General features: G+C 35.0%; 4 protein-coding genes across 4 annotated transcripts; 3 read left to right on the top strand and 1 right to left on the bottom strand.

The window, feature by feature from the left end:
- Positions 1 to 11,360: 11,360 nt before the first annotated feature.
- On the top strand, positions 11,361 to 12,428 carry fsdC-2 (Trans-enoyl reductase fsdC; the record flags this gene model as incomplete). Its single annotated transcript, XM_036635364.1, has 1 exon — positions 11,361 to 12,428. One exon carries the CDS (start codon positions 11,361 to 11,363, stop codon positions 12,426 to 12,428), a length of 1,068 nt encoding a protein of 355 aa, XP_036500353.1.
- A 93-nt stretch (positions 12,429 to 12,521) lies between these two features.
- CGCS363_v003514 (uncharacterized protein) lies at positions 12,522 to 13,525 on the bottom strand (the record flags this gene model as incomplete). The annotated part of the gene is made up of 2 exons (XM_036635363.1): positions 12,522 to 13,376; positions 13,427 to 13,525. 2 exons carry the CDS (start codon positions 13,523 to 13,525, stop codon positions 12,522 to 12,524), a joined length of 954 nt encoding a protein of 317 aa, XP_036500354.1.
- A 5,073-nt stretch (positions 13,526 to 18,598) lies between these two features.
- CGCS363_v003513 (uncharacterized protein) lies at positions 18,599 to 19,342 on the top strand (the record flags this gene model as incomplete). Its single annotated transcript, XM_036635362.1, has 1 exon — positions 18,599 to 19,342. The coding sequence occupies one exon, from the start codon at positions 18,599 to 18,601 to the stop codon at positions 19,340 to 19,342; it is 744 nt and encodes a 247-aa protein (XP_036500359.1).
- Positions 19,343 to 20,720: 1,378 nt separating this feature from the next.
- On the top strand, positions 20,721 to 22,282 carry CGCS363_v003512 (Secondary metabolism regulator LAE1; the record flags this gene model as incomplete). Its single annotated transcript, XM_036635361.1, has 10 exons — positions 20,721 to 20,769; positions 20,825 to 20,856; positions 20,916 to 20,948; positions 21,008 to 21,101; positions 21,149 to 21,190; positions 21,253 to 21,407; positions 21,470 to 21,507; positions 21,573 to 21,710; positions 21,772 to 22,191; positions 22,249 to 22,282. 10 exons carry the CDS (start codon positions 20,721 to 20,723, stop codon positions 22,280 to 22,282), a joined length of 1,035 nt encoding a protein of 344 aa, XP_036500360.1.
- Between the last annotated feature and the right edge of the window lie 1,173 nt (positions 22,283 to 23,455).

Genomic DNA, 23,455 nt, shown 5'->3' with positions numbered 1-23,455 from the left:
TTTTAAAAAGTTATCTTATTATAAACTATACCTATAGTTAGTAATTCTTATTCTATATATTAGTATAAAAGTAAATCTAAGATATCCTTAGTAAAGTTAGAAATAATATAAAGAAGAATTAAGTTAAACTTCTTAGTCCTACTAAAATTTAGCATAATATTAATTAGATCTATATTATTAATATAGAGGTTTTAAATATAGTTTAATACTTCTATAAGTATAAACTAGCTTTAATACCTCTCTAGCTTTAGATATTAATATTTATAAATTAATACTTTAAAGTATAAAATTAATTTAATAATAAAGTAATATTTTAAGTATTTAGTTTCTCTTTTCTCTTAAATAGATAGAGTAAATAAATAAAACTTAATAGTAATAAAAGGAATATTTATAGAAAAGTATAAAGTAGAATTTTTAATATATTATAAAAAGAAAGATATAATAATTAATATATTCTTAATACTAAGTAGTTTTAAGATTATAGGAGATTATTATAATATAATTATTATAATATAACTATTATAGAAAGCTTACCTTTTTCTATATCTATATATCTATTATAGTTCCTTTATATTTAGTAATTATACTTAGGTTATTTTCCTCTTTTTAATATTAAAGTAACCTTAACTTAAGCTTTCTAAAAATATCTATATCTTTTTATAAAATATAGTTCTTCTTCTCTATAAAGTTTAAGAAGTTAATAATATTATAAACTACTTCTTTAAGATATATAATAGCTAAAATAACCTATTTACTATTTATATATATACTTAACTCCTTAAAGTATTTATTAAATATATTAAGTATAATAGATTTATAATATTTAATTCTTATAATTTTAAGTTTTTTTTTTATAGCTTTAAGCTCTTTAAATAGGAAGTTTTTACTTTTTAGATATAAAAACTTACTTAATATCTTATTAGGTCTTATTAATAATATTATATAAGTAAATAGCTATATTAGATCACTAAGATTACTTAACTAAACGCTTTAAGGTAATAGTTCTCTACTTATAAGTATTAATTTTACTTAAGATATTCTAATTATTTTTAGTCTAAGAAAGTAAAAGAAATAGTTTATTACTTAATAAAGGGTAATTTAGAGATCTATCTCTTTAATAAGATTAGTATAAATATTCCTCTTAAAGATAGTAGTAATTTAAGCTAAGTAATTATACTTATAATAACTCTTAAAGCTATTAATAATACTTTAATCTATAGGTTAGAAGATTAATATTATATTAAGTAAAAGAAACTTAATCTAGAAAGTAAGTAGTAGTAGTATAAGTTTAACTATAGTAATATATATAAAGAAGTTATCTATAAAGAGAAAGACTAACTTATTAAGTTTTATAACCTAAATATAGGTATAAAAAGCTTTAAGCTAATCTATTATAACTATAGTTATAAACTAAGCTTCTTTATTATTCCTTTATACTAAGTTAAATATAGAGAAATTAAAACTATATAAAATATAAAGTATTATACTTTTATTAATAACTTAGACTTAAAAAGAGTTATTACTTATAATATTAATAGTAAACTTTAATAAGATTTAAACGTTATCTTTTTAATCTTTAGGTATAATAAGAGAAATAAGAAGAGAAGATAAGATCTTTTTCTAGAAAAGATTAATCTTATCTATATTATATATAGTAATTAGAGAGTAGTTTTAGATTACTTAGTGAAAATTATAGATATATATATTAGTTTCTACTACTTTAATAATAAGGGCTATTTTAATAATATACTACTATATAAAATTATTAATCTAATAAGATTTTATTAATAAAATACTTAAATACTAAGAGATATTAAACTAGCTAAGTGTTATATTATATATTTCTTAAGTATAAGTAATAATATCTTTATAAGATAGTTAGATAAACTATTAACTTATTTAGTAATAAAGAGTAAAATAGTTCTTTATATTTAATTTTACTATTTAGAAAATTAGTAATAAGTAGTAAGAGGGGTAAAATAGCTTAAAAGTCTTAAAAGAGAAGCTTAAATAAATAGGAGTTTAACTACTTATTATAATCCCTATTAGAACCTATTTTATAGCTAAAAATAAATTACTAGCCTTAATAAGAAAGCTTATATATAGTAAAAATAAATATATATTAGACTTAGTATATATATTAATTAGATTATTATAATCTAATTATTATAATCTACTTATTATAATTTAATTATTATAATCTAATTATTATAATCTAATTATTATAATCTAATTATTATAATCTAATTATTATAGTATAACTATTATAATTTAGTTATTATATCTTAATTATTATAAAATATAATAGCTAGATTATAACTTATCTCTACTTAAGTAGATATATCTTTAATAAAGGTTATTTCTCTATTATTAAAATTCTTATAATATAAGTTTAAATAAAAGTTCTATTAAGAATAAACACTTATATACTTAATATTCTTTAGATTATCTTATCTATTTTATATTTCTTTCTAAAAGTTCTTATATTAGTATTCTTATTTCTTTATAACTTAAGATATTAAAATTATAAAATCTCCTTATTATATAACTTCTTATATTATAGTTATTTTTTATATAAAATCTATTATAGCTAATATTTTAATCTTTTATATTTTATTATTAAATATTTCTATTATTAATATAATATAAACCTATATTTTTTATAAATATTTCCCTATTTTAAATTTATATCTTAAATATTTTCTTTATATATATTTCTTTTTTTAATATTTCCTTTTTTAGTATTTCTTTCTCTAATATTTCTTTCTTTAGTATTTCCCTCTCTAATATTTCCTTTCTTAATATTTCCCTCTTTAATATTTCCCTCTTTAGTATTTCCCTCTTTAATATTTCTTTCTCTAATATTTTCCTACTTAATATTTTCTTCTTTAATATTTCCCTCTATAGTATTTCTCTCTCTAATATTTCTCTTTTTAAGATTATCTTCCCTAATATTTATCTCCTTAATAGTTTATACTTTAATATTTTCCTCTTTAATATTTCCCCCCCTTTTTAATATTTAAATAAAAGATTTTCTATTTAAAACTATTCTTTTTAATAATATAAATTAAATATATTCTTTATTTTTATTTAGTTTTTTTTTTTTTATTCTTTACTTTTTATTTACTTTTTATTTTTTCTATTTAATTTCTTATATTTTCTTATATTTATTATTTTTATCTTTAATATAGTTAATATTTTTTATTTTTACTTAATACTTAAAGAATTAAATATATTTTAATATTTATTCTATTAAGGAAAATTTTAAAAGCTAATATATATTATTTTAAGTAAAGAAGTAAAATAATAGAATCTAAATAAAATTTAAGTTTATTAAAATTTTAGCTAAGCTATAATATTCCTATAAGTAGGGATATCTTTATAATCTCTTTTAAGAACTAAATATTAGTATTTTTAATTATAATTTATTCTATATAAATAGTTATAAGTTATATTACTAGAAAGAAATTAGAAGTAAATCTTTAAATAAAAAGAAAATATATTATAAAATAATATTACTAAAAGATCTTTAGTAAATTCCTAGAGAGCTTTAATTATATTTAATTAGAAATAAATAAGTTTAATACTAAATTAGTGTTTTATATTTTATATAATCTTATAAATAAGTCTCTAGAATAAAGCTTTTAAGATTAGTAATTTATAGGATTTTTAATAAGTTCTAATTTCTTTTAAAGCTTAAGCTAAAGGATATTAGTATTATAATAGCTGAAATAAATTATAATTATCTTACTTACTATTTAGTTTATATTATTAAGTTTATTTTTAATTTCTAGTTTTATAGGTTAATCTCTTCTTAGTAGTTTTATAAGTAGTCTTATAAGTAGTTTTATAAGTAGTCTTACTATTATTATTTTAAGAGCTTAATAGCATAATAATTTTAATTTAAGTAATTAGATAATATTATAAAATATTTATTTATATTTATATACTTTATAAAAATATAAAATATTAGATATCTAGAATTAAAAATAGTAGATAAAGGTTATATATTAGAAGTATTTTAAATTAGAAGCTAAAGTAAAATATATTTAGTGTTTATTATTTAGGTTTATTTTCTTTTTATAATAACCTCTTTATTTTTTAAGTTATACTTACTTTATATTTATTTTTACTCTTTCTTTTTATTTAGTATTCTCACTTCTTTATATTATACTTTCTTAGTTAGTAAACCTCTTTATATTATTTAAATATAATCTTTCTTCTATATTTAATCTAAACTTCCTACTAATAATAATATTATTAATATTAATATAACCTATCTATATATAATTAAGTACTAATAATAAACCTTTTCCCTTTAAGAACCTAATTAAAAATATCTTCTAATAAGTAAATATTAGGTTAATACTTATAATATTATTATAATAATCTATAAAGTTATTATAATAATCTTTTTTATAAGTTATTTAGTTAGGTCTAAAGCTAATAAGAAAAGAAAGGTAGCTATAAACTATTTTATTAATCTTTATATTATTAAGGTATAAAAACGCTTTACTAATATATTAGATACTTAAAAGGAGCTTATTTACTAGAATAAAGCATTATAAACTATATTAACTTAAGAATATATAAAGATACTAAAGAAGATTAATAGATAGAAGTTTATAACTAAAGAATAATAAAAAGCTACTTTTAAACTATTTAAAGCTATAGTTTATAAGAAATAGTAAGTTATTTTTTTTATATTATTTTAATTTATTCTAATCTAAAATTAGAATAAATAAGGGAAAATATCTATCTTAGTTTAATATAGAGATATATAAATTATACTTATTAGCTTTATTATCTCCTTCTCTTAGATTTATAGGTTAGTTTTAAAGAACCTCTAGCTTAGTTATTATACTAAGTATATCTATAATATAATTAGCTTTTAGTAGCTTTAGTTTAATATTATCTTCTCTTTTATTTAGACTTCTTTTATTTTTTATAACGCTTATTAATATAAACCTATTAGCTTTAAATCTTATTTTCTAATACTTTTAACTTTAAACCTTAACTCCTTTAGATACTTAATATTACTAATTAGATATCTATATATATAATATTAATATAAATCTAAATAGTTACTCTATAGAAAATATAATAGTAGATATAATATTATTTAATAAATATATTATAAAGATAATAGCTAAATTAATAGAGATATTAAACTTTAATATATAAATACTTTATATATATTTCTTTATCTCTTTATCTAAAATATATATACTTACTATTTATAAAGTACTATAGTTAGAAGTTTTTTAGTTTTCTATTTAAACTAAATTAATACTTTTAAAGTATTATATTAAAAGCTATTAGTATTTTATAAGTTCTTAAAAAGTACTCTTAAAATTTTTACTAAAATAAGTATTATAAAGCTTAAAGTAAAGTTTCTATAAGCTTAAGATTTTTTTATTATTAAGGAAATCTTCTTTATTTATATCTTTTAGGAGTTTTAAAATAAAGATATTAGAAGAGCTAAGCTTTAGAACCTTAAGAGTTTATTTTTAGTTTATTATACTATTTAGTAAAACACTTTTTACTCTATATTAGTTTTTAGCTAATATATAAAAGTATTTATAATATTATCTATAATATTATTAAGTTACTTCTAAGAATTACTATAATTAATAATATTTATACTTATTAATACTTATATAGTATCTTAATATAAAAGTAGATTTAGGATATTATTAATATAACTTAGTATAATAGAAAAATAAACTAAGTAAACCTCTTTAGTTTTATTAGAATTTAGTTTAATATTAGTTAGATCTTAGCTAAGAGTATAAAGATACTTAATATAGTCTAATAATATTATAGAAAAAAGCTAGCTTTAATCTTAATTTAGATAGAGATACTAGCTATTTAAAATATATACCTAAATATATAAGTAAAGTTTAATATTAATATACTTAATAAGTTTATAACTTTTAATTTCCTCTCTCTAAGTAAAAAGGATATTAAGTTTATAAGTAAGGTTAATAATAGAGATAAAGAGGAGAGGGATCTATAGTAAGAAGATATAGAGATATTTAAGTAAACTTTATTATATAATAAAATAGATTTAGCTTATAATATTAGGGAATTAAGCTTTTTAGAATTAGATAATAAAGTTTAAGTATACTTAAGATTCTTTTATTTATAATAATATACTATTAAAGTTTATTATAAATAGCTAGTATAATAATTTATTATAATAATCTATTATAATAATCTATTATAATAATCTATTATAATAATCTATTATAATCCTTAATATAGAAATCTATAAAAATTATCTACTATAATTATATATTATAATTATATATATTAAGATAATAAGTATAAACTTTTAACTCTTAAGTTTATATCTAAGTCTCTTAGGAACCTATATATCTAGTAAGCTACTTAACTAAATCTATATCTTTCTTTTAAAATATAATATATTTTATATAAATAGTATAAAGATTTATACCTATTTATATTAATAGAAACTTTTATATTTAAAGACTAATATATATTTTTAAATATAGTAATAAGATATAATTTAATAACTATTTATAATACCCTTATTACCTCTAACTAAAATTATAGATTTAGATATATAGACTATAATATCTTTCTTATAAGCTTTATAAATAGTTACTTCTATATAGTGTTATTTATTATCTTCTACTGCTTTTTAATTTCCTAAAATATTTATACTACTCTTATTAATATACTTTCTCTTTATAGGTTTCTTAAAACTTACTACTTAGATAATATTAGTATAACTACTTTTTACTAATAATAATATCCTTTTATAATACTTTTTATACTTTTTATTTTCTTAATAGAACTAAAGTACTACTTATAAGCTTCTTCTTTATATCTCTTCTTATTAACTATAGTAATATATTATTCTTACTTTTTATAGTAGTCTTTATTACTAAGAAAAGTAGTAATTTAGGTTTACTAATAACCTCTTCTACTATATCTAAGCTAGAGGATTACTATTATAACTTTATTTATAGATATATAGGGGTTTTAGAAATCTTACTATCTCTTAAATACTAACTTAATAGAACTAATATTAATAAGATACTCTCTAGTAATTAAAGTAATATTATTATTTTTAAAACTTACTAAAGAATTAAGAAAATATATATTTTGCTATTACTATAATAAATACTTATAGCTTAGTTATATATATAAATAAACTAATAATTACTTAGACTTATTACTAAATATTATAATACTTTATACTTATAATAATCTATTATAATAATTCCTTATAATTTAGCTTCTCTTTCTTTTTACTACTTTATCTATATAAGTAAAACGTATTATAAACTTATATACTATAAATAACCCTCTTAAAGATATATCCTCTCTTTTCTCTATAAACCCCCCCCCTAAATATAAGCTTATTTATAATAGCTTAGTTATTCTATTTATTATAGATACTACTTTTATTAAATAGTAGTATTAAACTTAATACTATAAGTAGAAGGTAGAAAATAATATTAAGAGCCTTTAGTCTTTATTTAGCTTTAATATATACTTAAAGAAAGTAAATAAGATCTTTAGTAAAGGTTATAAATAAGTAAATATTTAGGCTAATTTTCATAAAAGGGTAAAAGTCTAATATAGTATTCCCTATCTTATCTATAATATATATAATACTTTCCTTATTTATTTTAGTATAGCTAGCTTTAAGACTAACTTAATAAATAACTATTATAGTAAGCTAGTATATATTAAGGCGTAGCATAATACTCTAATATCTTTTAGATTATAATATAATAGAGAGATAATTTATCTATAAACTATAAGAACTATTTAAGTTATTTATATTAATTATTATAATAATTATTATAATAATTATTATAATAATTATTATAATAACTATACCTTACTATTTAGCTTATTAGAAAAGGAGATAAATCTACTTAATTAAATAAAGTATTTCTCTACTATCTTATTAATAGTAATATATTTTTTAACTTTATTTTAAAGTTAACTTTTAAGTTCTTTATTAGCTTTATAAACTAAGGATAGATATTATTATCCTCTATAATAATAGCTAAAAATCTTAAAGCTAAGGCTTTAGCTATTTAGATAAAGGTTCTTAATAAGATTATTCTTAGTTTAAAAGTATCTCTAATAATTAATATATAGATAATACTAAGTTAGAAGTATATATTACTTAATATTATAGCTTATTTTATAGATAAGGATTAAAAATATTATTATATTCTTTTTAGTATACTTAGTATTATAAAAAACTATACTATAGAGAATATAGCTAGTATAATTATTAATACTCTCTAGAAGTTCCTAATAAAGAATATACTTAAATTTAACTATATTTCTATAGATAATACTTCTAATTTTAAACTTAAGATCTTATCTAAGTTTTATAAGTCTATATTTAATAAAGCACTACTAATAGTTATTTATATTTAATACCTTACTTATATTATTAACTTTATAGTTTAAGAATTATATAACTACCTTAAAGTTACCTATATACTTATAATAAGCAATCTTATATAATATATATTATATACTAATAATAAATAAATTATTAAGGATATTATACTATTATAATAGACCTTAATAAGATAGTAAGCTACTTTTATTTTATAGAATAATAATCTTAAAGATTAGTTAGATAATAAAACTTCTACTAATTAATATCTAAATAGGATATTAGACTTAAAAAGCTAAATTAGAGTAAGAGGTATTTTAATACTTATAGTAGTAATTACTAAAGTAAGCTACTCTATTTCTCACTTTTTACTCTTATTATTACTTATTTTTTTTTAGATTTACTACTTTACGCTTAAGATTAAAGCTAATCTAATATAATTTATATAATTCTTAGACTTTTAGAAGAATAGTAAAGATAAGGATTTTAAAAAACGCCTTAAATATCTAATTATTAACATAAAGATATACTAGAACTTAACTATATTAATATTAGTTTATACTTTTAAACTTTAAGCTTTAATTTAAGCTTAGTTTATAAATTATATTAATAATTACCTATTTAGGCTAAATAATCTTAAATAGTATTAAATTTAAGTTATTCTTAATATCTCTATATATTTCCTTACTATTATATATATTTTAAATTAAAACTAATCTATTAATATTATTTATATAATTACTTTTATAAAGATCTATAATAATTATTTAATAAAATATTTAGAAACTATTAAGAAGCTTAATAATAATAAGAATTTACTCTAAGTATTAGCTTTTTTAGAAGTAGTATAAATAGTAATAGTAAAACTAAAGAAATATTAGTTACTATAAGAGTAGTAGTAGTTTCTTTATATATCCTCTCTATTCCTCTCTCTTATATTAATACTAAATTTAGTAAATAATAATCTAAAATTCTATAGTATTTATAAAGCTTATTCTAGCTTATTAAAAGATATAGCTAGAGTAGAGTTTATTTAAATTTATACTAAGAAATACTATAAAGAGGTTTTATAGAATTTTAAAATTAATTTAGATAAAGTTTATAGATCTATCTATAGTCTAATAGCTTTAATACTCTAAAGCTCTAAGAAATAGGTATATTATTATACTTCTAATATTATTATAATAATTATATTTATAATAATTTATTATAATAATTAATATAATAATCTCTTTATAATTATTATACTAATATAGTTCTTTAGAAGTAAATAGATATTTTATCTTAGAAAGTAAATAATATTATTTATAATTTCTTAAAGAAGTATAAATATTATACTATCTTTCTTTTTAGAAGTATAACTAAATCTATATAAAACTATTCTACTAAGTAATTAATCTAAAACTTCTAGAAAATATTAGAATAAAAAATAAAGTATTATAATTTTTATAATATAGCTTATAACTATCTTTATATTATTTTAAGTTTTATTCCCCTTAAATAAGTATTTAGCTTTAGCTAATATATTTATTACTATATATACTTTAATATAAAACTTAAGATAATTTTTTATTAACTCCTTCTTATAATTTATAATAAGTATTAAGATTAGCTTTTATTCTCCTATTTAAAGCTTTTTATTTTAGAAGACTTTATACTCTATAAATTAAATAAAAATTAAAATATATTAATCTATTAAATATTCTAATATAAAGTTCTTAATATTAAGGATTTTTACTCTATTATTTATAAACTTATTATTAAGTATACTTAAGATATTATTAATATCTTAAGTAATAATAATAATATTTAAAACTTAGTAGAATTAGAGTTTTTAAATATAAAACTTATTAAACTATCTAACTAAGTTTTAAACTTTATAAATAAACTAAATTAAACCTCTTAGATATTATTATTTAGTTTATAGGTATTATAATAAAGTTTATAAACTTTTAAAAACTTTTTATTATTATTAAATTAGAGAAGTAATTAGAAAATAAGAAGATAATTAAGTAGCTAAAAAACTATAAAAGAAATAGATTATAGTAATTTCTTATTATTAGAAATTAGTAATATACTATAATAGTATAATTTATTTTTTATATAGTTTTAATATTTTAATTTAAACTTTAACTCTTCTCTAAACCTCTCTTAGTATATTATATTTATAAAATAGATTATTACTTAGAACTTAAATTATAATCTCTACTTTACTTATATACTTAATACTTAAATAAGAAAGTTTTACTTATTACTTATACTTACTTAGTACTTACTTAGGTACCCCTCTATACTTATAGATTATATAGGTATATACCTATATAGATATCTATAGATAGCTTGAAGCCTAGGGCTGAAGGGGGCGCCATTATAATTCTAGACATGAACGAGAAGTATACGCGCAAAGCAATAGGTGCTGAGACGAGGAAGGAATATTTCAGTAAAGTGAAGGAGATAGAGGTTGTTTACAAATAGGAGATAGTCTTTTCGAATTCATCTAGGCAAAGTCGGCGGATGTTAAACCTCAGTTGATTACCAACGAATACAATGCCGTACAGCGTTCGTCTTGGCAAAACTTTAAAGCATGACTCGAGAGGCAGACATCTTGTTGGTCTCTTCGGCATTACGCCCGCCAGATGTGTCCTATCTCCGGGGACCAGTATGCCTGGACTACTCCGGTCGGCCTCCGGACAGCTCCGCGCCGGCCGTCGGGCGCAATCCTTCCTGTCCGGCAACGGCGGAGTGGATCTGTTTTCGGAGCTGGGCAACAGCGAGTTGTAATTCCGACCACGGCGGATGTTTAACGGGTCTTCAACTACATCACCAACACCACTAGCTCGTGGAGATGATGAACACTTAGAATATGATCGAGTACATATATATCCAGTGCCCGCGTACAACGGCGTCATGAATATCCCCTGGAACCAATGAGACTATCACTTCAACAACCAAATCCTTCAACATGTCTCGTTCCATCTACCTCGGCGCTGATGCCAGCCTCACCATTCGCGATGTCAACGAAAAGTACGAACCGCAAGGTTCTCAGGCCTTGGTCTCAGTCAAATACTCAGGCATCAATCACTGCGACCTAAACTTCGCCCACGTGGGTCTGCATTCTTACGTCACTGGGTTCGAGTTCTCTGGCGTTGTTGAAGCTACGGGTCCCGATTCTAGCTTCAAAGTTGGAGATGCTGTGTTTGGCGTCTCCACTGTGCCCTTCCCGAAGCCATCTTCACTCGGTACCCATCAAGACAAGGCCATCGTGGAAGATGCCTTCACCTACAAAGTTCCGGAAGGGCTTGATCTCAAGGATGCTGGTGGCTGCTTGATGGGAGCTCAGACTGCCGCAGACGCCATCTTCAACATCCTCGGCTCCGGATGGCCGGCGGCTGGTGTTCAGGGCATCAGTCCTGCTGGCAGGCCCATCCTGATCTGGGGCGGTGCAACGAATGTCGGAGTTTCTGCCATCCAACTCTCAAAACAGCTTGGCTTCAGCCCGATCTTGGTCACTGCCTCGCCCAAGAATCACGCCAAGCTCCAGGACCTGGGGGCTACCCACTGCTTCGACTACAGGAGCCCCAGCGTTGTTGACGACATTCAGGCCACCGTCAAGAAGCTCGGGATCACGCTTACCACAGCCTTCGATACGGCGTGCAGTGGTGTTATGTCTCCGGATGTTGAGGCAGACAAGACGTCTCCGGCACTCACGCGCAAGTGTTTGTCAGACGGCGCGGACGTCGAAGCGATTAAGCTGGCTAGCACACTCCCCGTCAAACACGACCCGGATTTTCGCCTTTGTACCACGTACAGGCCCCCGGGCAGCATTGGGGCAATGGGGGAGCCTCAAGATCCCGAGTTCCCTACTCGTACCCGGAAGGTGTTGGAATATGTGGTGAAAACGGCCGACCGGATACCTAAACATCCCAATGTCGTTTTCGTCAAGGGGGCTGAGAAGGGAATCGAAGAGATACAGCGTGTATCACATGGAGCTGCATCTTTGGAGAAGGTTGTCATTGAGCATCCCATTTAGTCGAGTCAGCAAAAGCTTTCAGACATTGGCGCAATACGGGTAATGTCCAGTTATGTGCAATCAAATCAAGGCAGTATAGATACAAGCATATACTCAGTAAAAATGCTGACCCCCTCCAATCATGTCTACTTCAGGGCACCATGCTCTGATCTCATCCATTCGCTTCGGCAGCCAACGCTTCGGCTGGTGGTAACCCAGCGGCGTCTCGTAAAATATCGTCTCAACAGCAAAGCGTTTGGCTTGGTCTTCTGTGGGCAGTCGCGCGTTGCGCTCCTGCAATCTTTCAAAGAACCATTGATCTTCAACCTTGAGCCTGCCCGGGTTCTTCTGCTGCTCCTTGATGATGTCGAGAAACAATCTTGGGTTTCGTATTGACAGCCCGCCATTGTATCCGTTTCCGTGCTTCTTTAAGATCGGCGCGCCGATGAAGTCCCACTCTAGGAAGTCGTCGACTTTACTTGTTGATTGCGAGCATAAGATGCTATCCACCTGGAACAGGAGAATTCTGTTTGCCGGCGAGAACAGTTCCCATAGCCACGGACGAACCATGAAGTATGTGACGGATTTGTGATCCGGGAAAGCAGTGCCAGGAGGGAGGTAGAGAATGACGATGCGCTTCGCCTCCACTAGCTGTCGAAACTGCATCGAATCTGGCATTTGCCAGTTCTCTTGCAGGGTGAGGAGAACCACCGGCCACTTGGGCCCCAGAGACGACGCGAAGTGCAACATGATCGGGACCAGGTTCGGCACTTTCGCCGGGTGGGTTTCCGTTATGACCGCGACGTTATTATTTCGGAACATGTGCTCGGGAAGGATATGCTCCATTGCCTCGGAGCTATAGAAGCTTTCGCCCTTGAAGATGTGCTGCCCTACATTGTGTTCTGTTGCGGTATTGTCTTCGGTCTTGGCGACTTCCATCGGACCTCGACGAGTAGTTTGCGCTGTCGCCTGGGCTGCAAATCAGCATGAAGACTTGGGAATCACAGCGAGATACGGACCTTCGTGCTGATAATATTCCAGGAACCCAGCAGGATGACGGTGAAGAAAAGATGTAACAGAGATGGGCCCTCAAGATTTCTCCTCCCGAAGGGGCCCATATCGGCTGTTTGCATACTGTGCAATGCGGACTTTATTCCAACAGCATCAACAAGAGATGACGCCTGCTGGAAGAGCGCCGGCGGCCGTGTTCCTTAAGAGTGAACTTGTCATGACGCGATCGTGGGCGGCAGGAATTAAGGGAGGTCAGAGAAAAATCGGAGAAAAATGGTGCCAGTCCCATTCCTTGGAGTCCGGCATTGCGCGTTCGCATGTTTTCTATGATTCAGAAACAATAGCTTCGGATAAATCTGGCATTTGATTTACCTTGTGGAATTTTGGTTCGAAGGCCTGCGCGCCGGATACAATGACACATGCGCAACGCCCTTTGGCAGGGTGGGGGGCGCATTGCTTCCCGAGACAAATGTCTAAGCAAGGAATGGCGTGATAAGCCTCGCTGGTGTTTGGCTTGATTCGTGGCATCGTAGCGTCCTCGAAAATCTTGTATCCCCTGACCAGAAGCAATCAACTTGTCGGCGAAAACAATCGCGCTCACTATAGCAGATTGAACACCGTCACCAGAAAGGGACGAGTTGGTGGGGATACCGGCTGGCATTCATGGCTCAACTTCGCTTCTATTCCAGACTCATACTCACGATGAATGGGATCAAATTGCGTCTTAGAAGGCTGCGTCAGTGAGACCAACGCACGTATCTTATTGTTCTCATGGCTGAACGTCATGGTCTGGGCTTAATCCTCCGGAAGTCACAATTCGATCCGATCCATTGTCAGAAAGAAATGAACGGGAGTCTCTCGATGGTGGACGCCAGGGAGACCCAGGTACGTATTCATATATCAGCATTCATTCCGTTCAGCTATGAGGGTTTTCTTGGCCAATCACGTGATATCGCTTGACTTGCTTACCGTGACATGAGCAAGTCATTTTCTGAAATGGAGTAAGAAGAACATCTCATTGCTTTTTTCCCTTTGCCAATACTACCATTAACTCCTTCAGCGGCCGGAAGCTCAGCCATAAGTAGACCACCTCTAGGAGCAGTAGGCAAATGGAATACCGTGTCATTCAACTACCAAGAGCTAGATGAAGAACATCTATGGGTAGACACTGGTAGTCCTTGAAGAAATCTGAATTCAAAATGTAGTACACTCAGTGAATTTGTACTTGTTCTCTCGAGACACCATGCTCTGTAATCAGACGTTCTAGCCCGGATTCCCCTGGCTCGGCGTTTGCTTTGATCTCCATTCGTCCCACTTTGTACGCCCGCCGACTACCATCAACAATCTCCCATTCCAGTATGAAGAAATAGAAGGTCTCGAGGTAGCCCTTGGTTACTTCCCTGATGTTTGTGGCCAGAACCATCATACCCCAGCTTCCGGCGGATAGTTGTTCGGCAATTCCTTCTCTGCCCGCAATATTGAGTCTATTTCCGTTCATGATGGGATCTTCCAACCACGCAACCGGTGTTGACCATGAGGAGGTTCGGGGTTCCGCCCAAAAAGAGACGGTAGTTTCCGATGTGTCCTCCGTGATAGTAAGAAAGATGGGGACCGAAAGAAGATAAACGTCGACTTCAAGAACGTGGAACTCAAGCATGGGCGAAACCTGTTGTCTGAGCTTGATACAGTCTTCTAGCGTATACGCGGGAGCGTGTTCATTCGTGCGGAATCCAATCCCAGTTGGCCACAGAAATATGTCATCTTTGAGTTGAATTGACTGTCCCCAAATAATACCGACGCCCAGAGATTTGGCCCAACTCCAGGTGGGAAACTTTGAGGAGTGTGGCCATTCTGGTGATTCATCTAGTGAACCAGTCCTTTCCCAATGCCAGCTTAGGCCAGATACAAAAAACCTTTCGGCCGAAATTTGATCATGGTAAAGTGCAAAGGGAATGCCGAAAATGTTGTAAATTGGAGCTGAGGTCTTTTCAAACTTCCTAGAAATCCCCCGCAGGCCATGGAAGATATCGGCTGGATAAGTAAAGTTTCTCTTTGAGTATGCGGTCGTGGTCAATTTGAACTTTTCGAAATTGTCTGTGATCGAGACTGAACTATCTTCAGTCGGAATGAAAACCATGACGGAGCGCCAACTGCTGATACTGGACACAGCCATGGCCAAGTCGTACTCTTCGACGATTTTCTTCGCGTTCGTACCAATGGGGTCCAAATACCCCAGGAGGTCGTGAGCCTTAGACTTCTCGCATTGAAGAAATGCTGAGGACTCGGTGAATATTAGTCTTCGGTGGGACAAAATGCTTTCTTGAAAGGTCCATCCTCGAGTATTCCAAACGGAGCCTTCTACTTCATCTTCAGGGTACTTGAGCTGAGCGAAGCTCAACGGCCCCTTTCTCCAAGTTTGCACAATTCTCTGTTTCCCAACACCGGGAAGCCCATAATTGTCGTCTCTTCCTGCGGCTGCAATAATTGTCAAGACGGCGCATGCGTAAATCTGGTCCATGATCTGGATCTGTTCCATTTTGTCGCTCTCATCGTCTTGGCGAATACAATATCTATCTACCCAGAGATATCGATATCCTAGATTGAGTGTCACCGAAATCGCGTCCGCGATGGTTCGTGGAAGGTCTCCCAGTTCTGTGTTCGAAGATGGCGTGGCTGTGGCTGGAGCCGAACCCCAGACGTAGCTGAGGGCGACATAGCGTGAGCCCTTTTCTGCTCGGATGATACGCCTCTCAACGCAGTCAATAAGTCGAATGTGTGGTGTCGGGCGGCTTTGATTCTTCAAGCATTGGGGATGATGCTCGTTGCAAGTTTGTAGCCACGTTCTCACGAGACCAAAGTCCACGAACTGAGACGTTAGACGGGGCTCAAACAACCCCGACATCCCTGAGCCTCTGACGCAGACGAGGGGGTCTATCATTTTGGACGCCTTTTCGTCAGGGGGCGTGGCTGGTACTGCGGATATGTAGAATGCGTTCTCGATTCCGTCCCGTCCAACATTTTGGTAAGCCGTCGGGGCCCAGCACTTTGGGCCTTTGCCACCATCCCTAAAAAAGCGATACCAACTCTTCGGTCGGTACCATCGGTCAAACGCCACGAGTCTTTCGAACGGCCTTCCACATATTCGCTCGAATCTCATTTTATCTGGATTCAACAGTTTCTTGAGAAGGCTTTTGCAGAACCAGCATGAGGGAGGGAATCCGTCGCTTGGATCTTGAACCCAATCTCCTTGCCACCGATCCCAGTCCGAGCGAGTGGTCAAGTCTTGAAGAGAAATGTAGTTGCGCGCATTTGCGGCTTCGTCCCACGCTGCCTCATCGAAGGCAGCCTCGAAGTCGATCCGCGCGCAATCAGCACACAAATTCGTGTCAGTGGGGCTATTGTGGACATTGTTGCCTGTATCTCCAGCGATAGGGATGTCTTTGCGTTCAGAAATAGCGGGATTTACGTGACACGAAGACATTGCAGACTATCCGGAGAATGAGTATGAAACAATCACAAACGTTTCTATCAGGTGTGATCAGGCCATGATGCGAGTTCAATCTGACATGGAAAAGCTGGCGGAAGCGGGGAAGCCTCGCCTCCGTCGACCTGCATGGGTCCAGGTGCAGAAAGCCAATGACGTTCTCACGACCCTGGTTGGCGTTCACGCTATTGTAATGTTGAGCGATTACTGCGGCCGTCAGGTGTGGATAGTCGTCCTGAACACTGGGAGGTCAACAGCAGCGAGTTCTTTTCAATTGCATGGCAGATACTTTCTTATAATCGGTCACGGTAGGCTTCAAACCTGATTTAGTTCTACGTCTTGATGTGTACACGCCAGAATCAAAATATGATAGAGAAGTTGCCTTAGTGCAATGGGTCGATTGAGAGTACATGGAATGTTTCTTGCCGAGGTACCTAGGTAGTCACAATAGCAATTGAAGCCCGAATTTCAGGCTGAGTATCAAAGACATTTCTTTCTCTCGCAACTACCTAGGTGATTGACGAGTCGCGGTCACGGATTACATGGTTCGGTAAGTCCCATTCTCGTCATCCCTGACGAGACCCCAAGGGTGCCACGAGGTCTGGAAGCTTGGACCGATCTATGAATCGATCGGGTGAAACCCGTAATCCCCTCATCATACACTGCCATTCCTTGAGACAACTTATGGAGAGAAGGAAGGGGACTAATTTGGTGGCGGGGCCCGACATGCCGACGGCGTTGCGCAACTTCCGGCCTCCGACATCAGGACTTCTGATGGCGTTGCCAATCCGTCAAGAGTTGAGAACGACTCATTTGACCTGTTTGAGTACTGCTGTTGTGGTTGCCAACTGAGCCTTGGCAGCATAGTGCTTTCCAAGCCACTGAGCTTGTAGTCATGAAATCGGAGACAAAGGTCAAAGCTCACCATCGAGGAACACTGTCTGTGTCAAACGAGGTGTCCCGTGAGGGTGAGCCTCTATCAAAAGATGGCCCAGGGTATCTCAAAACGAGGAAATGGGCAAATTATCGCCGATGTCGCCGACGGCAGAGTCATGGCAATGTTCACTAATTCAACGCTTCGCTAGTCAGGCTGAAGTCTATCCTCACGTGGCAAAGCTGTTGCTGACCATTTCGCGAGACGTTCGTATTTCCAGTAGCTCTAGTCATTGACGATTGGGAACCCATGCTCTTTCCAGACCCTCTCCCGCCGGATAACCCGCCCGATCTAGGTGGGCAGCGCACATTCTCCGCGGGGGACAAGGTTTACTGTAGGCGCTCTGCTTCCCCAGTGGGCGCACCACACCTGTGTAAACGCCATTTTACCTTCAAAGCATCACATGTTGCCATGTATGTGGTACAAATAGTCGCCGTCATCTCTGGTTGACAACTAGGTATGAAACAGGAACTAAGAGGTGTTCTTTTACTTAGACTTTGCAGCGACGCGACCTGCGTCGGATCGTTCACGGTACCCTGCGCGCCTATTGGAGTAGCAACAAAAGAGTTTCGGGCTAACCTCAAACCATGATTCAAGGTTTAGCTAGTAACTTGGAAGAAGATTCTTAGAAGACAGGCTGAACCTAGGCGTGTAAGGGCGCACATATCCTCAAATAATGAGGGGTTGCGTTATATTTGCTGCCCACCACGCTTTCGAACGTCTCCATCGGTTCCTCATGGCCTTCTTAGATGCCCGTTCACCATGTCAGCCGCGGCGCAACGCGGGACACTGGCGCCTCTCCCAGAAAACCACCGGCTGGGCTTGATCGTCTTGACGGCTTTCTCGCTTTTATCATTCGTGTCGACTACTGCCCTGTGGCTTTTCATCTCGTACAAGCTCCTTTCAGAACGTTTAGAAGAGAGAAGGCGGAAGAAGCGAAGGGCCCGTCGACGAAATGCATCCGCCGCAACAGCTGCCGCCCCGCAGTTCCCCGACCTGTCCCTCGGGCTCGATGCCCCATGCTCCGGGGCCACCGGCTTTGAGCGTATTCTGGAGCTGGACCGATTAGCTGCGGAAGCCCAACAAAGACCGCCCGACACCATTTCTCAAGAAGCCGATGAAGATGCCGAACCACAAGTGCGCAACCCGTTTCCGATTCTTGTTTACAATCTTTTGCTTGCGGACATGATGGAGGCCCTTGCATATGGGCTGAGCTCCTATTGGGTAGCAGTTGATGGTATCTTTGCACCATCAGGGGTATGTTGGGCGCAGGGCTGGTTGGGGTCGACGAGCAACTTAGCGGCCAGTCTCTTTCTCGCAGTAATTGCGGTGAACACTTTTTTGACTGTGGGGTTGGGTATCAAGCCACCACCATGGGCAGTTTACACGGCAATTGCTGGGCTATGGATCTTCGACTTCAGCATCAACGGAGCGGGGGTCCGGGTGGCTGAAGCGGACCCAGAGACTCCCGGCGAGTCCTTCTTCATGAGAGCTAATGTGTGGTAAGATATCCCATTTCGCTTTGATTCAGTTGAATCAATGCAAACTTCTGAATGAACTGATGTGAACTCCATTGCATCTAGGTGCTGGATCTCGAATGCGTACGACCCATGGCGACTCTGGGCTCACTATTTCTGGGTTATAGTCTCTATCGGCATAACCATTATTCTCTACTCATTTGTTTTCTACACACTATGGCGACAGAAACGAAGCTGTCGTCATCTACCAGAGAAACGTACATCTATACACAGCGACGTGCCGTCCTTGAGGGTTGAGACTCCGCAACAACAGGAAGGCCCACGGCCGTCTGGGTACCACCCAGCCTTTCTCGCTTATCCCTTCGTCTATATAGCCTGCAGCGTCCCCTTGGTAGTAGGACGCATTACCTCTCTGCAGGGTATCGATCTTGGGGTCCCCTACTTCGCCTTTGCGGGATGCGTTCTGGCCCTGAACGGTCTGTTCAACTCGATATTGTGGACGACGACGATTCTATGCAGTGCGCCCAAAGACGCTCATGACACAGGACTCGACCGATTCGCTTTTATGAGAACCCCAATACGAGAGTTCGGAAACACCGTTATTATCAGCGGGCCTGCTAGCAGGAGAGTGCCGCTTTGGGAGATCACCCCTGGTAGTAGCCATAAGCGTTGGTGGTGGTGGCAGCACGGTGGCCAAAGAGGCTGGGGAAGAACAAGGTCTTACGCGAGTATGCATGACACGCCTAGTTTGCGATCAGTTGAAGTCCCTGCTTATGAGATGCAGAGTCCAGCAGAGGGTCCACAGATACAGATGGACGTCGTGACAGCAGTCAGCAGTGAGAGAGCAGACACGGAAGGAAAGTAGAGATGGATGAGATCCAGCCAGTTGTTTGGAATTATCCTGATTAAAACTTCTGCTTCAAGTGGCAGGTAATTGTCTAGTCACGAAAGAGTAACGGCCGGGGATGGACGCACCAGACATTCGGTGCCAGATTTGTAGACTGCTTGGATTCAATGTTTTCTACTATGAACAAAACGAATACCAGATGGTTCATGGTCAAATATGATACTCGTGACACGAAGTGAAGCTTGAAAGTCATGGATCATACTAGGCTTTACCTACGGAAGCTACGATTGGCCGGTTGGTTCACCATGCAGTTCTCAACTGCACCATGTATGATTTGGCCGAAAATGGCATCTTCGCCGCCAACATACGAGGCAGCTTGCATCCTCATCTCGCTAAGAAGAGGGGTAAATAGGGACACCTATTTGTAAACTTCATGAGACACTTCTTTCCACATCGCTGGCTTATCTCACCTTCGCTGCGCTATACACCCATATGCATTTGGGGCTTCAATCCTGAAGGCGACGCATCATTCAAGTAATTGGTAAAGCCACCACCTGCTATGACTGGCAGTACCACTGAAGCCTCTGCTACGGCAGGCCTGACAACCAGTGCGCAACCTCTATCCAGCATCCCCAGCCGAAGCACTACTAATCCAGCCTGCAGAGGACAACAATGATGCTCTTGTGCCTGACGAGGTTTGTTATACGTGAAACAATCCAAAACCGTCTTGGGGCTGCTATTGACCTTCTCATAGGTACTTGGAGACGACATCTCTGTAGCCGGGCAGGTAAGACCCCGCCTGTATGGGTGTTGTCATCCGCAGACTGGGCTCACTAGACATGTTAGGAGAGCCTGGCTTCATCGACCACGAGTGTGACGAGTTCCATCTTGGAATATAGAAAGGAAAATGGAAGAACTTATCATACCTACAATGACGGAAGTAAGTCTTCTGGGTTGCAGAATGAGCACAATGCTGAACAGTGTCAGAATACTCCATGCCGAACGACGAGAGAGAGAATAATCGCCTGGGTAAGTGGCATTTAGCTTGAAAGAAACTCTCCAAGTCGTATTGAAAGGTCTTAAACTGTTAGATCTGCAACATAATCTTTTCATCCGGACCTTCGATGATCGCCTCGGCACCGCGCCTCCCAATAACACCGGCGCAAAGGTTGGAAGGGTTCTCGACATCGGCACCGGCTCTGGTATTTGGGCCATAGACTTTGGTGACGAGCACCCCGAATCAGAAGTAAGCCCATCAAAACTCCCAACACGTACCATACTGGGACTTTTACTAACACTCCTGACCAGGTCATTGGCGTGGATCTTTCTGCTGTCCAGGCAGGCTTGTACGTCCCAGCTCCTTCCCTGTGGGAGCACAGAAGTCAGACTACGGCTGACTCACGTCTCACAGAGTGCCGCCGAACGTTACTTTCGAAGTTGACGACATCGAGGAGCCTTGGGCCTTCTCGAACGGGTTCGAATACATTCATAGTCGAATGATGACTGGGAGTATTAGTGATTGGGACAAATATCTCCAGAAGTGTTACGAGTGAGTTCGTCTCGAGCTCTCATTAGCCAAAGCAGAACTCTGAATTGCCTAATATGTACAGCAATCTCAACCCCGGAGGCTATCTAGAGCTCAACGACATCGATGCCGTGCCTCTCTCCGACGACGGAACCCTTACAGAAGACACGAACCTCATGAAAAGCGTCCGCCTGTGGCACGAGGGCCTCGCCGGCCTAGGAAGACATTTCCAGGAGTTCAGCCGTTTCAAGGACGCCTTGGCAAAGGTAGGGTTCGAAGACGTCCACATCAAAAGGTACAGGTGGCCGACCAACGGATGGCCTAAAAACAAGAAGTACAAGGAACTTGGTATCTGGAACCTTGAAAACATTGCCCCGCATTGGGACGGCTTCATCATGGCCCCCTTGACTCGAGCTCTGGGCTGGACGACGGAGGATGTTCTCGCCCTCGGCATGGATGCTCGTCGCGACTTTGCTGACAGAAGCATCCATGCTTACTTCAACATGTGAGAGAAATCCCATCCTACTTTTTGTGAGAAATATGCCTAACCTGTTTGACTTAGCTGGTCAATCTACGGCAGGAAGCCCTCGGCTTAATTTTGGAAGTAGCCGCGAAAGTTCTTTGGTTGAATCGGTTGAATTAAATAAATCACAACTAGCTCCTGTATAAACCAAAGGTTTCTAGATGATCTTCTGACAGGCCAAAATATCATAAATATGACTGACTGGTAGTCAAACTGATCTTGCCAATGGAAGAGCCAACCAAATGCCTCACCCAGCCTTTCTCATCGCCGCAACGATCTCTGACCATGTTACTCGAGATTGTTCAGGCCGTGGACTGGGATATCATGTATGGCTCATCAAAGTCACAGGGCTCATTCTTGCCGACCTTACTCTACGTGAGATCAAGGCTGGAACCCCCTTCCCACATTACCATAAATCCACATCCGTATCCGTACCTACTACAAGCGATGTTCGCTGTGTAGCCTATCTACGAAATAGCCGAGCCGAGTAATTCCTTTTTCCTGGATCCCCATCTCTAACCCCAGGACTCTTGAAAGGGACCTTCATATCAGTCGTCGGCCTGGGTTGTGCATGGACAAGGTTGGTGGAAACACCCGCCATGAATGAGATCAGTACAAGGATCTTTTGCAGGGCAAGGAATTCGCCAGCTCTCCGCGTTGTGCGCCGGATGCGATTCTGAAGTAACTTCATCTTTCAGTTCACAGCTTCATTCCGACCTTGCCATGGACGCCGACAGCGCCACCTGTCCCTAAGACAGTAACTCAACAGATAATGTCCGTCGAAACATCGTTCAGTTTTGGGGAAATGGCCAAAGAGCTGATGATGCGAGGTTTGAGCGGTATCCATCTCTTCCAGGGTGTCGTTCATCGTCGGCGTTCGATAAAAGGAGAATGGGACGGTCGCTTGAGCTTGTGGCGGCTTTGGAATCTTGGTGTTGTTGCAGAGACCGCGTCTCGAGCTACGATGGTTGAAGAGATCAGACTCTAGAGGTGCGGAAGAGTAACCCGCATTGGAAATGGATGGGTGCCTTTTGGACATCAAAGTCGCAATGGCGTTTGCCGATGGATCTAAGCGCTCCATATAGACTGAAGGTGAAAACCCGGCCCTTTCCCCCTCAACCTTTCGATTGCGCGGAATTCAATGATACACCTAAAGACAAGGGTTGAATGGAAGTGCTCCTCCGATCAATGTTTTCGGCCTAGGGCAATCAATATTGGAGATGCTCGAATGTTCTCAAGTAACTGG

Source organism: Colletotrichum siamense (genome assembly GCF_013390195.1).
Source record: "Colletotrichum siamense strain Cg363 chromosome Unknown KSG_Cg363_contig02, whole genome shotgun sequence".
Classification (NCBI taxonomy): Eukaryota; Fungi; Ascomycota; class Sordariomycetes; order Glomerellales; family Glomerellaceae; genus Colletotrichum; species Colletotrichum siamense.
This window is presented reverse-complemented; position numbering and strand designations above follow the sequence as displayed.